Genomic DNA, 12,490 nt, shown 5'->3' on the forward strand with positions numbered 1-12,490 from the left:
CTAACGCTGCTTGGCTGGGCCGCTTTGCTCAGGGCCAAAGCCCAGGTGTTGTAGATCACTCAGCCCTGCTTTTCCTGACACAAAGGCAGGAAGGAATTCTGCAACTTCGAAAATGATCTCGCCCAATCCGAATAGTTTCCTTCCATTATGGTGGGAAATATGCTAAGTGATGCATGTTGCAGTTAATGAGCTTTAATGGGGTGATGCAAAAGCCTCAGCAAACACAGCCCCTGCCCACGAACCTGCAGTCTGGATTTCCAGCAAGAGCAGGGCCCTGGGTCCTGGGGAGGTAGAGCCTTGAGGTACAGCTTTGGCCTGAAGGTCTTGGCTGTGATTTTGCTCTCCTAGGCGCAGAGATAGGGATTATTACTCAAGATCTTTTATGTCTCCTGCTAGTGTAGGTGTATTTATTCCATTTTCTCTCTCTCCCTCTCTCCCCTGCTGCAGTGCAGCTTGGCTTGTACAGCTTTGAACAGTCTGTGAAAGACAGACTTTGTGGCTCGATGGCAGTCAGTGGTGGGATTGTCTTGTGAACTTGAGACTCAACTTTTAAGTGGAGAGACAGGAACAGAGCATTTTGCTTCTAGGAAACTGGACCTTTGTAGATGAAATAAAGAAAAGAGGAAGAAAAATACAGTTTAATCATAGTAGTTAATGTTAATTTAGCATCTCTTATGTGTCAGGCACATGCTAAGCAAAGTCTACATGTTGTTTAATTGATAAAATACCTTTACGAAGCAGGTACTAGTATCCTTTTTTATGCAAGTGGGAGCTTAGTTAAATGACCTGTCTAAACTCACGCAGCCAGGATATGGCAGAGCTGGGCTCCCTCCAGCTCTGTGCCTTCCCTGCACCCCTACATTTTGTTGCTCTCTGAGGAAGCTGGTTGTTGGGCGGTGATGATATAACTCCTGGGTGAGAAAAGCTATTCAGGACCTGTGCCATGAAAATGCGCAGACCCACTCCAGCCAAAGACCTATTAATCTAACACGGATTGTACATGAGGGAATTTCAAGACCAAAAAAAAAAAAAAAAAAAATCTATGCTGGGGGAGGCAGGAGGCATTTGATAACTCCAGGGGTTGTATAATGTTGAAATACTAAGATGATCTGCACGGAATCTGCGGAAAATTATAGAATTGATTAACTGGTTATCAGAAAAGGAGATAGAATCTGGTTATGCAGCTTTTTAGGGCAAAAAAAAAATTGATAAGAAAGGGGAGAATCCTTTGCATTCAAATCAATGATATGTTTTCCATTTCTGCTTCGGCCAAGGGTAAAAGGGAAGGAGATGGCGAGGAAGCCAAGGGTCCCGAGGGCTTAGGCCATTTTCTGGAACCATAGCTCAGTTTTATGTGGTTTCTTGGCAACCTTCTCAGGGAAAAAAAAAAAAAAAAAAAAGGAACAGCACTTAAGAAGTTTGGAATATGGACAGTTAAACTGATCAAAGCACTGTTAGGTGGTACCTTGCTGGTTCATGGGCATGATGGGACAGCTATTCCAAAGTCATTTGATAATTATTTGTGTTTCATGGGCTGTGAATTATTTCTCTAACCTTCCGGTCCATCTTACGTATCAGTGTTCTTCCTGGGATCTAGAATTTTCCTCCACAGGCACACATGCAGAGGACGTTTGCTGTGTTAAATTGTTCCCTTTTCTTTCTCTGCATCCTCTCATTATCCCCTTCTAGTAGCTGGACTGGTTTCCAGGGTCCTGAGACTAGAGTTTGGTCTTCTGTAAGTGGCTAAGTCTCCCATCCTGAGGCCACATCAGGGGTGTTTCAGGGATGTCAGTGAGCTCATGGAAATGGGGGCCTGCTATTAGAAGTAGAATTTGTTGCTGCAAATGGCATTATTTTGTCCTTTTTTATGGCTGAACAGTATTCCATTGTATATGTATACCACCTCTGCTTCATCCATTCATCTGTCAGTGGACATTTAGGTTGCTTCCATGTCTTGGCTGTTGTGAATAGTGCTGTGGTGAACATCAGGGTGCGTGTATCTTTTTCAGTGAAAGCTTTGTCCGGATGTATGTCTGAGAGTAGGATTGCTGGGTCATATGGGAGTTCTATGTTTAGTCTTCTTAGGTCCTCCATACTGTTTTCCTTGGTGGTTATGCCAATTTACATTCCCACCAACAGTGAAGGAAGGTTCCCTTTTCTCCATAGCCCCTCCAGCAAGGGAACTGTATCCAGTCTTTTGGGTAAGAACCTGATAGGAAGTGAAAAAAATGGGGGCGTGTGGGTGGCTGGGTCACTTTGCTGTACAGCAGAAATTGAAGGAACATTGTCAATCAGGTATACTTTAGTATTTTTTTTAAGGTACTGTGAAAAAAAATAAAAAGAGGCTTTGTCCCTGCAGTTCTAAGGCATCACAGCTTTTTGGGGTTATGGCCTCAGGACAGGTCCCTCGCCCTCTCTTTCCAGCCATTTTTCTGGCCACCGGAGGGCCTTGTTCCTACACAGCCTCTTGCCGCAGGGTGTGAACTTTTATTCCCCATAATCAGGCAGAAGCCAAATTCCTGGCCTCCTCTGCTTGCCCTTTTTTTTTTTTTTAATTTTTTTTTTCCTTGCTAGGGCCTCACCCGTAGCATAAGGAGATTCCCAGGCTAGGGGTGCAGGCGGAGCTGCACACCACAGCCACAGCAATGCAGGATCTGAGCCGCATCTACGACCTACACCACATGTGGGATCTGAACCGTGTCTACGACCTACACCCCAGCTCACGGCAATGCCAGATCCTTAACCCACTGAGCAAGGCCAGGATCAAACCTGCAACCTCACGGTTCCTAGTCGGATTCATTTCCATTGCGCTATGATAGGAACTCCTCTGCTTGCCATTTTGTGTTTTGTTTATTTCTGGCCCATGAAGCCTTTTTTTTTAACCTCCTATTTTTGTGTCTAGAGTGAAATGGGCTGTTGAAAGTATGACCTCAAAGCATTACCGTTACCAAGAAAAGATAGACCTGTTTCAAATAAACATAAGCAAAATACTTCTTATTCAAATCTACCTAAAAGAAGATGGGCTGACTTAGGGTATAAATCATAAAGGAGAGGCCGCAGGATCCTCTTTCAGAGGAATTTTAAAGAGCCTGCCTTCCTTCCCCTGCTCTGTCTGGGATTTGGAATTAGCTTTCCAGCAAGTTCCACTGCATTTCAGACAGTCTCTGGTTCTGCTCAGAGCTGTTTACAGTTGCCGTCAGTGATCCCAGATTGTTGGGATTTCTGAGTTTTCACGTCCTTTTTAATGACCTTTAAACCCCCTTCTCGTGGTTTATTAGAGGCGGCTGCTTTTACTGTGTTTGGTTTGTGCTTTAGTGGCACAAGGTCTGGCCCCAGTCATCAGAACTACGTTAGCATCTGGCGTGGTCTCCATGGCCAGCTTAGTGGGTACTGTGTGCAGAGAAGCCCTAGGTGGAAATCTAGGGACTTGTCTGGGGTTAAATCCGCCCGTTTGGTGGGATTTTGGACACGTGTATAGATCTGGATTTTTAGTTTACTTCATTGTGTTTACCCTAGAAGGCAAACACAATTTGAGATTTCTTAACAGTTGGGCAAGTTTTAAGTCCTAAAAACTTAAAGGAGAGGAGTCGTGGAGGAGGAGAAATGGGATTTTTTTTTTTTTTTTGTCTCTTTAGGGCCACACCTGTGGCATATGGAAGTTCCCAGGCAAGGGGTCCGGTTGGAGCTGCAGCTACTGTCCCATCCCACAGCCAAAACAACCCTGGATCCTTAACCCACTGATGGAGGCCAGGGCTCGAACTTGTATCCTCATGGATACTAGTCGGGCTCATTAACCACAGAGCCATGCTGATGGGAACTCCCCAAGAAATGGGATTTTAGATGGGAATTAAGAGACCTGGTATGACTCCAACTCTGCCACTTCTGATTATTTAGTCTTAATCAAATGATGTGACCTCCTGTGCCTTAGTTAATAAACTGTCACATAAACTGAATTTGATTAAGCAATTTCCAAGGTTTCTCCCAGGTTCCAGAGACTCTAAAGGTACACATTCTTGTCTCCGGGATGGTCAGGCCACATTTAGAACTGGGTTTAGTTCTTTGTCGAAAAGCTCCCCACACCAGAGTGGCTAAGAGGTTGGCCTTTGCTGTGTGGCAAACCTGACTTCGAACGCCAGCTCTCCCGTATAATGATGTGACATTAAGTCGACCATTGAACCTTCCAAGTCTTGGTTTCCTTATCTACAAAATGGAAGTGAAAATTATGTCTATTTTGAAGGTTTTTTCTGAAGTTTAATAATTATAATACTTTGCTCAGGGGCTAGCACATAGAAAGCAATCCATTTGCAACTCTTTTTGTTAATTGTACACTGCTGGACACAAGTTTTTCTGCCTTCCCCATCTTACTATAGCTCATATATCTTTTTATGCCAATTACTTAGGTCTGTATTTTACATATACTCGTGTCCAATAAATGTACTGTTAAAGTCCAATTTAAAAAATTTATTTATTCTTAGTATATTTTTATTTTGTCCATTATAGTTGAGTTACAGTGTTCTTTCAATTTCTACTATACAGCAAAGTGACACAGTCATACACATATATATATATCTTCAATCGTGTCCTATCACAAGTGACTAGATCATTTAAAAGACAGGACTCTCATGCAGATTTCGAATGAGCACATGTCAAGTTATACATGTCAGTTTATTTAGCTTTTCAATAAAAGAACCAGCAAGGTAATACAGCCAATGTGTTGGACAAGAAGAGGAAGAGGATTATGTAGTTTATGCCAAAACAATTTTTCTAAATTTGAAACAGAATGGGTTCTTGCCCTCATGGGGTACTAGAACCGTAACCTTTAAAGTCATCTCTCCTTGACATTTGTTTCTCTACAGGACAGAAATTCTTAAGCTAACCTACAGTTATAAAGTCCCTAAACAGGCCTGTGACACTGCTCTAGGATGACATTGTGAAGATATGCCAGTTTCTTTCTGCTATGTCCAAGTTTGGGGTAATTTTTCTAAATAGTTACAATAAGACTAAATCCAAAGTATTATTTGTCTTAGAAAAAGATTAAACAGGAATATGATTCTAGCATAGTATTTACTTTCTGCTTAAACTTATAATAAGTACTAGGTCCATCTATAATTATGTTTTCATAATGTTTCATTAAGGAGAATATAGGGAAATAGGAAGAAAGCACTACTAATTTTTAAGATGATACCATGGAGCGTAAGAGTTTAATGAGTGCTTTTGTGGGCAATGTACCATATTGAGGGTTTTATGTACATTTTAGTGTAATCCATCTTGTGAGGTAGGTATTATTATCTTCATTTTGAAAATCAAACAAATCAGTCTCAGTGAGGTTAAATAATTTAATCAAGATTATAAAGCCAGTATGAGCCAGAATTGAAATTAAGTCTGATTCTAAGTCTTACACTTCTTACAATGCCCTATGTATATACCTCCATACATTTTAAATTCTCCTGAATTTTATTATTTGTTTATTTATTTTGCTATTTTAGGGCTGCACTCTGGGCATTTGGAGGTTCCCAGGCTAGGGGTTGCATCGGAGTTGTCGCCACCAGCTTATGCCAGAACCGCAGCAATGAAAGATCTGAGCCACTTCTGGGACCTACACCACAGCCCATGGCAATGCTGGATTCTTAACCCACTGAGCAAGGCCAGGGATCAAACCCGCATCCTCATGGATTCTATTTGGGTTTGTTAACCACTGAGCCACAAAGGGAACTCTGAACCTCTCTGGATTTTAAAGTAGATCCCTAGTTAAACCTACAAATGAATGGGTCTACTTTTGTGTGTAGGATAGAGCATATAGAAAATAATTCTTTTCCTTGTAAGAGACTTGCCGTTTTGAAACTGCTTGAGATAAGTGATCTTTCTCTTCCCTGGTCACTTGATTAAAACATGCAGGTTTAAAAGAAAAATAAAACTATTCTGTTTTTTTGTTTGTTTGTTTGTTTGTTTTTTTGTCTTTTTTCTTTGGGCCGCTCCTGCGGCATATGGAGGTTCCCAGGCTAGGGGTGGAATCAGAGCTGTAGCTATTGGCCTATGCCAGAGCCACAGCAATGCGGGATCCGAGCCATGTCTGCGACCTACACCACAGCTCAGAGCAACGCCGGATCCTGAACCCACTGAGCAAGGCCAGGGCTCGAACCCACAACCTCATGGTTCCTAGTCGGATTCGTTAACCACTGCGCCACGACGGGAACTTCTAAAACTATTCTGTTTTGCTCTCTTTAAAGCCTCCTCCCCTTCTCAGGTGTCTTCTTTGTAACTTATCTATCTTTCTTATCTCTCTTCTGGCCCCCGAATGTCTGTAGGTGGGCTGGATCCTTTCCATCCTGGATGAACTGCAGCTGAGCCCTCAGCCTCCCGTCGGGGTCCTTCCTCTGGGCACTGGGAATGACTTGGCTCGAACCCTCAACTGGGGAGGGGTAAGGACCGCCCTGAGGGGCCACCCATGTCATCAAGCACCAGGATCCCCCAATCCACAGTTGCTCTAATGGAAAGGGAAGATGCTGTTCTCGATCAAGGGACAAGTTAGAGTTGAGCATCAGGGTTCCCACAAACCATGGTTTCATCTGGTAACTTCTTCATTTTAAACTTACAGTCAGCTGGGGAAGAAGGAACAGTTTTATTTTTAGACACATGAGAGTTAACATACAGGCTGGGGCTTTTTCAGGTACCCCCTACAAGGTGGAGGGTGGGTTGGCCCCAGGTCCTCCTGTTAAACAATCACAGAGTCTCGAGTTGATCCTGACAATCATTCTTGGCCAAAATAGCGAATCTGGTTCAGATTTACAGTCCTTTCAAAGAGCTATGTCTTTGCTTGAGCATTTGGGTTTTTTGGACAGTGTTACGATGCACATAACATCATGACATGTTTTGGCTCTACGGGTAACCACCTGTCCTTTTCGCCATGGAGCCAATGGCAGGCAAGCTTCTTGAAAGTAGTTAACCTGTCACCAACCAGCCATTTATTATTATAATTGTTGTTGTTATTTTAATAGTACTAAGGCTGTAAGAAGGCACAATATGCTAACATAGGCTGCCCCACCAGCTTTTTATTTGCGCATATGAGGCCATTGCCTGGGCTGGGCTCCAGCTATAAATCTGGCTTTTAGTGCATTAACCTCCACAGGTGGTAGTTATGTTCAGATATTTGTAGATACTTATTTGGCTTTGGGTGAATGAACCTCCCACAGCTCTTTTTTTTTTTTTTTTTTAAAGTAAGCATAGTATACATAATAAATATATTTATGCAAAGCAGCTCATGTATTATTGGTATTAATTCCTCACATCCAAATCGATGACTTGACTGCTCTTTATAATCACGCTGTCAGTAACTGTGCTCAGGAAGTAAGTAGCTGCCTCGCAGGGCTGTCCTCAGTCAGACTGGCCTTAGGACCCAGAAGGAATGGTGTCCCAGTACAAGGTCAGGGAGAGGTGAGTGAAATGGAATGTTAGCAGAAGAAGTGGTGTGTCAGATGTCACAGATTCTTCTCCTGCTTTTCCACATATACCTGATGTGTGTATCCCCCACGTTCTTCTAGAAGAAGGTCTTTGCTCTGATGAAAACAGCCGTCCAGCATGGCTTTCAAATGCTTGCTGGAGATGTTCGTTGCTGCTGCTGGCAACAGTCATTTCTCAGCTCCAAGCAGCTAGAATTCGTCTTTCTGTGCACATCACCCGTGACTGTCTTAAATTCTAAGTACCTCGAGGAAAGCAGCTTACTTTCCCCGTCTTGCTACCAACTGAAAAATAAACAGAGCTGTAGCAGAAGGGCTCTGCCTTGCATGAAATACCTTTGGCTAGACTGCTTGCTACCCCAGACGGCAGTGTGTGTGTCCTTTGATTGCTTAGGGCTACACAGATGAACCTGTCTCTAAGATCCTTTGCCAAGTAGAAGATGGGACAATTGTACAGCTAGATCGCTGGAACCTCCATGTGGAAAGAAACCCAGACTTGCCCCCTGAAGAACTTGAAGATGGTGTGTGTAAGGTAAGAGAATTCTTTCTTTGACAGAAAGGAACCCTGAATTCCTCCTGCCTGAGCTACAGGAGATGTGCTGCTGGCCGGAGGGTCACGTGCCAATTCTATCCTATGAGAAAGAGGGATAGTGTTTGAGTTTATGGCTCCTAGGGCTGTGAGTATAACACGACATAGTGATTCTGCCTAAATTTCTTTTTTTGGTCTTTTTAGGGCTGCTCCTGTGGCATATGGAAGTTCCCAGGCCAGGGGCTGAATCGGAGCTGTAGCTACTAGCCCAGACTACAGCCATAGCAACATGGGATCCAAGCCAAGTCTGCAACCTGCACTACAGGTCTCAACCAAATGGAACCCTTAACCCACTGAGCAAGGCCAGGGATCGAACCTGCATCCTCACGGATACTAGTCAGGTTCCTTACTGCTGAGCCATGATGGGAACGCCTCTGCCACATAGACTTCTAAAGACCGAGATTTCCTCTCCACTTCTGTAGCACAGGGAGCTGTTCTCTGTTGTCAGTTTTGTAATCTTTCAAAATTCATTGCAAGCTCTTAACCTATCAGAAGATTAAAAAAAAATCATATGGTCTGAAGCATTAGGCACAGGGTCTTTTGGTAGAAAGATAACTGTCTGAGATTTCTGAACTGAGAGCAAATATTTCATGAAGACGCCTAAAGAAATAAATGTTTGACTTAGTGTTTTTCCTTCAGTGATTGAACTTCTCTTTCACCCCAAGACAAATCAAGGGACATAGTTGTAAAAATGGTGGTATAGAGCTTCAGGGAGACATTTGGTTTTAAGTTCTGGCCTCAATTTCACATAAATTTGATAGGTTGGTGAGTATTATTACCTTCCACTTTATTTATTGCTTTGTATTACTTTCCACTTTTCTTCTATGATAGTGTTTTCAAACTTTTGTCGCAAAAGAACCTCCAGGTGTGCTTATAAAAGATGCAGATTATAAGGTCCTAGTCCCAGGGATTCTGATTAAGTAAATGCAGGGTTAAGTCTCAGGCATCTGTACTTGATAAACAGCATCCCTGCTGTGTTGGATTATGCCATTGATTGAGGCCAAGATTTCATGGTTGTTTGAGTCTAAAAACTTGATATCATTTTAGACCAAACCAATGCACATTTATTTATTATCATTGTGATCCTAATCAATGGTGATAAATGCTCAAGTTTCTTATTTGGCTAAAATTGCTGAAACTATGTTTTGTCTTCACAGTCTTTTTAGCTAAGCTATGATCCAGAAACGAGAAGGTTTTTAGTTGATACCATGATTGCTCAGTTACTCTTGAGCTCATAATATCACAGTGTCATTTAACATTGTCCATCTGGGATATAATACTTCTTTTTAATGTATGTGACTTACAGAAATTGGATAGAAAGAGCCAGAGTACAAAGAAGTGTACCATATGGAAATTTTAAGGTCCTCTTGCCACTCAAGTTGGATAGTTATGCCCTCAGTAGAAATCTATATTTAATTCTCTTCCCAACAGCTTGAGAAATGGAAAGACTTATTTGTGCAGCCAGGGAACATTAATCCAGATAATTAAAGGGCCTGGAAAGTGGATTTTTGAGGAGATACACGGGAAATCAGGACCATTTTTTTCCCCCTGGAAAATATGAATAAGAACTTAATAACAGACTAAACTGTGTGGTTATTTAGGGGATGGTGACCAGATGTTCTCCTAAGTTATCAGTGGCTTCTAAGACATGGGTTAGAATTGCAGCCAGAAGAACATAAATGGTAGAAAGGCACATATCTGGGCTTTTGGCAGGATCACCAGCCCTTGCTGTCATGGCTAAGGACTGGTATTTTGTTTAAGTGCAGGAGCTGGAAAGTCTCAAATTGGAAGCCAGGAGCATGAGACATGGCTTTGGCATTGGTCTATGTGTTTAGTTTCTTTCCCTGTTCTGCAGTCCGTTGTAACCACTTTTAAGGACTGATTTGACCTCTGAATAATTAAAGCTCTGACTTGGCCCTCCATGAAGGCTTCATCCTTTATTTCAATTAGAGACGAGGCGACCCAATTTCTCTCTTTCTGTATTAATATCTCTCTTGCTTTCCGTCTGACTCTTTTTCATTTGTCTTTGTTGGGACAAGATTCTCAACCTATTCACACAGAGAAATCTTACTGATCAAGGGGTATATGAAACCCTGTAATAAACGTACTTTTGAAATCTTGAGGCTAAACACTTATTTCTAATAGAAGAGGAGTACATTTCTATCTGGAGGATAAACCTGATAATTATCTGGAAACATTATCCAGGCTGAGATAAAATTGCCTCTCTATACTTTAATGTTTATCTTCCATTCTGAGTTGCAGAAGGAAATGTAGAAGAACCACCATTCGCCCTCTAGCATTTTCCACATGCTTTTCTAATAGTTTGAACGTGGAACTGAAGCCTTAAAATTTTATCAATTTTATAGGTTTAATGCAGGACCTAAGGCTGCATACTTCTTTCTGTCCTTTACTAGCTTGCGGCAGTAACAGCCAGGGACCCAGAAGACTCTGGGAAGGAAAACTAAAGCTTATCTGAATGCTGATAAATACACGCACACACACACACACACACACACACGTATTTATTTTTCTTTGTTGTCTAAGTTGATAATCATTAAATGGTTCTCACTGACTTCCTGCTTACATGATTTTTGTCAAAAAAGCGTATATTTTTTAAAAAATAGATGAAGGATAAATATTAAATGTTATTCATTGTTAAGTTGCAGGGTTAATATGCTAAACATAAATTCTTGAAAAAAATGTATGCGCTTAATAGTAGGTTAGACATGATCCTTACAATTGAATTTACTTTCTAAGTTTGCGTAGTAAATCATTTGTTGTAACTTACATGTGTTCATCTCTAAGCTTAACAAAAATTCTCCTAGTACAGCACCCACAAGAATAGTTTTCATTTCATTTTTTTTGCCTTTATTTATTTATTTATTTGGTCTTTTTAGGGCTGCATTTGTGGCATATGGAAGTTTCCAGGCTAGGGGTCGAATTGGAGCTGCAGCTGCCAGCTTACACCACAGCCACAGCAACACCAGATGTGAGTCACATCTGCGACCTACACAAGAGCTCAAGGCAACACAGTGATCCTTAACCCACTGAGTGAGGCCAGGGCTCGAACCCACATCCTCATGGATGCTAGTCAGGTTCTTAACCCAGTGAACCACAACAGGAACTCCTAGTTTTCATTTTAATAATTTATATTTGTATCCCTTGTTTTCTACACTGTTTAAAATTCTTGTGTTTATTATTAAAATTGAGCTTTCACTAATGTATAAATTTAAAAATCCCCTGTTCCCTCTGTATAAACATCCTCTACCTTGAGTTGTGACTAACCTTTCTCCCAGGTGCTTACCCAGAGACAGGTGTCTGGTTGTAGTTTTTTCTTTTTGCCTGATTACACACAACTTTACCTCTGCCTTTGTTCATCATTGCAGCTTCCTTTGAATGTTTTCAATAATTACTTCAGCCTTGGATTTGATGCCCACGTAACACTGGAGTTCCATGAATCCAGAGGTGAGGACAACGTCTCATTTCCATCTCCCAGGGAGGAAGTTTCCAGCAGGTGTTTTGCATGTTCCCTTTTGTTTGCCTATCACTTAAGTGTTGACCGTGTGCTCTAGTGTTGTTCCATTTTAACCTTCATGATGACCTTGAGAGCTAGATAAGGTCGAAACATTACAGATGTTACCTTGGGACCCATTTGTTTAGAGTCTCAAAGATGGTAAAGGTCAGGACCAGATGTATGCTACACGACTCAGGACTGCTGTTTTATTATTTTATTTTATTTTATTTTATTATAATTGATTTACAATGTATGCTACAGGACTCAGGACTGCTGTTTTATTATTTTATTTTATTATAATTGATTTACAATGTTTTGTCAATTTCTGCTGTACAGCAAGTGACAGTTATACACACACACACACACACACACACACACACACATATACATTCTTTTTCTCACATTATCCTCTATCAGAATCTCTCACAAGTGACTAAATGTAGTTCCCTGTGCTATACAGCACGATCTCATTGCTTATCCACTCCAAAGGCAATAGTTTGCATCTACTAACCCCAAACTCCCATCCATCCCACTCCCACCTCCTCCCACTCCCCCTTGGAAGCCACAAATCTGTTCTCCATGTCCATCAGTTTGTTTCTTTTCTGTAGGTAGGTTCATTTGTGCCTACATTAGATTCCAGGTATAAGCGATATCATATGGTATTTGTCTCTCTCTTTCTGACTTGCTTCACTTAAGGGACTGCTCATCTTTTAAAGTTTGACTAGTAGCTTTGAAGTTAGTGAACTACTAAGAAGTGATAAAGAGAGATGCTTTCCCTAAAGTTATTAGAATACTTATAGTTTCTCAAAGCACCCGTTATTAAAGATCAGTACTTTATAACCAGGGCCATTGAAATCTTATAGCAAAACAAAAGTCTTCTCTATGTGCGCAGAAGAGACAATAGGCCCTTTAGGTCAGTGGTGGTGGTGGGGA

General features: G+C 41.5%; 1 protein-coding gene across 40 annotated transcripts in view; it reads left to right on the top strand.

Moving 5' to 3' along the window:
- The window catches only part of DGKI (diacylglycerol kinase iota), a 474,617-nt gene that overhangs the window by 270,377 nt on the left and 191,750 nt on the right, over positions 1-12,490 (top strand). For all 40 annotated transcript variants that reach the window (XM_021079007.2, XM_021079008.2, XM_021079004.2 and 37 more), the window contains 3 exons: positions 6,306-6,419; positions 7,849-7,986; positions 11,430-11,508. In XM_021079007.2, coding sequence (XP_020934666.1) covers positions 6,306-6,419; positions 7,849-7,986; positions 11,430-11,508 — 331 coding nt within the window. The remainder of the gene's footprint in view (positions 1-6,305; positions 6,420-7,848; positions 7,987-11,429; positions 11,509-12,490) is intronic.

Source organism: Sus scrofa, chromosome 18 (genome assembly GCF_054392235.1).
Source record: "Sus scrofa isolate SSC_HxYL_T2T_F1_AM1 chromosome 18, Sscrofa_HxYL_maternal_Yorkshire_Landrace_v2.0, whole genome shotgun sequence".
Lineage (NCBI taxonomy): Eukaryota > Metazoa > Chordata > Mammalia > Artiodactyla > Suidae > Sus > Sus scrofa.